This window comes from Eimeria mitis, genomic scaffold (assembly GCF_000499745.2).
Source record: "Eimeria mitis Houghton genomic scaffold, Emh_scaff270, whole genome shotgun sequence".
Lineage (NCBI taxonomy): Eukaryota > Apicomplexa > Conoidasida > Eucoccidiorida > Eimeriidae > Eimeria > Eimeria mitis.
This window is the reverse complement of record NW_013571044.1, coordinates 6,259-7,365: the sequence shown is the minus strand read 5'-3', so window position 1 is coordinate 7,365 and position 1,107 is coordinate 6,259. Positions and strand designations below refer to the sequence as shown.

At 51.4% G+C, this 1,107-nt stretch overlaps 1 protein-coding gene across 1 annotated transcript in view; it reads right to left on the bottom strand.

Annotated features, from left to right (window-relative positions):
* EMH_0006210 (uncharacterized protein) overlaps positions 1-1,107 on the bottom strand; it is a gene marked incomplete at both ends in the record, with an annotated part of 14,280 nt that overhangs the window by 7,805 nt on the left and 5,368 nt on the right. The window contains 1 exon segment of the mRNA XM_013497477.1: positions 28-324. Within this exon segment, the coding sequence (XP_013352931.1) occupies positions 28-324 (297 nt within the window).

Genomic DNA, 1,107 nt, shown 5'->3' with positions numbered 1-1,107 from the left:
GGCAACTAATTGCAACCGTCTGCATACCTTCTCGGCAAGATTGTATAGATTTCTGTCTGCCCATGCGGGCTTCAGGGACGTAAAGACGCATGCACCTCCATCGTCGTCAGATGAAGCGAGGTTTCCTGCTGCAGCATCTCCCTCCGGCGGCTTTTTTCCGTTCGTTTCACCTCGACTGCCGTCACATGGTCTCAAAAAACCCAACTTTGTGCAGGTAGAAGTACGTTTGGAGCACTTTGTAACGTACCATCCTACGCCGAAGCCGTCTCCATTGAGCGACGCCTTCTGATAAGCGTTTCTAATGTCATCTTGAGGCAGGCGTTCCTGTGGAGCAAAAAGAGAGCCTAGGCAGATGCTACTGGCCCAGCAATTCAATGCAGATCAACATAATATTCACAAGGCCTTCAATAACTCATCGGATAAGAAGAAGAATGTGCGGAAACCTGTTCCGTTCAAGGTGGGGAGCTGGCTGAGACAAGCAGCCAACAGACACACCTGACAGTTAAAAGACTGCTGAATAATACTCCGGCGAGGCCTAGTGAGAACATCTGCAAGGAGTATCGGGTCCCCTCGGGTAATAATAGCGGTGAGCCGGCACATTGCAGAGTCGTTTTGTCACACCAGCGTCCGCGACCGGCGAAATGAGCGCCTGTTAGGGTGTCATCCCATGGCTCCACCAGTCCTCAGGAACCCTACAAAAGTGACGGGGGAAACCCTTTTTTTAAACACCAATGGGACGGTCCCTGGAATTTCAGTGTGCCACCACGTGTTTACAGAAACGGACTGCTCAAGGGGCCCTCCAGGTAGAACCGCAAACCTAATCGTCGGCTGATCGACTCTCCACAGACCAGGGATGATGTTCTCGTCCCAGGCAGGGCCACATTTACAAAATTTAAAGCCCTAAATCATTCCAGTCACTTCGAGGGTCAGCTGTGTCCCCTCGGGCGAACTGCGGGGCCGCTGGCACATCCCGTTTCCCGGACTTTGTGGTCCGCCCCAGTGAAACGGGCACGCAAATGCAGCAGTTCAAGAAATTCTTCGAAACCAAGAGAAAAAGTTTTAAGAAAAAGATTCTGCTGCTAAATGATCGGTTTCTGCCGTTCTACT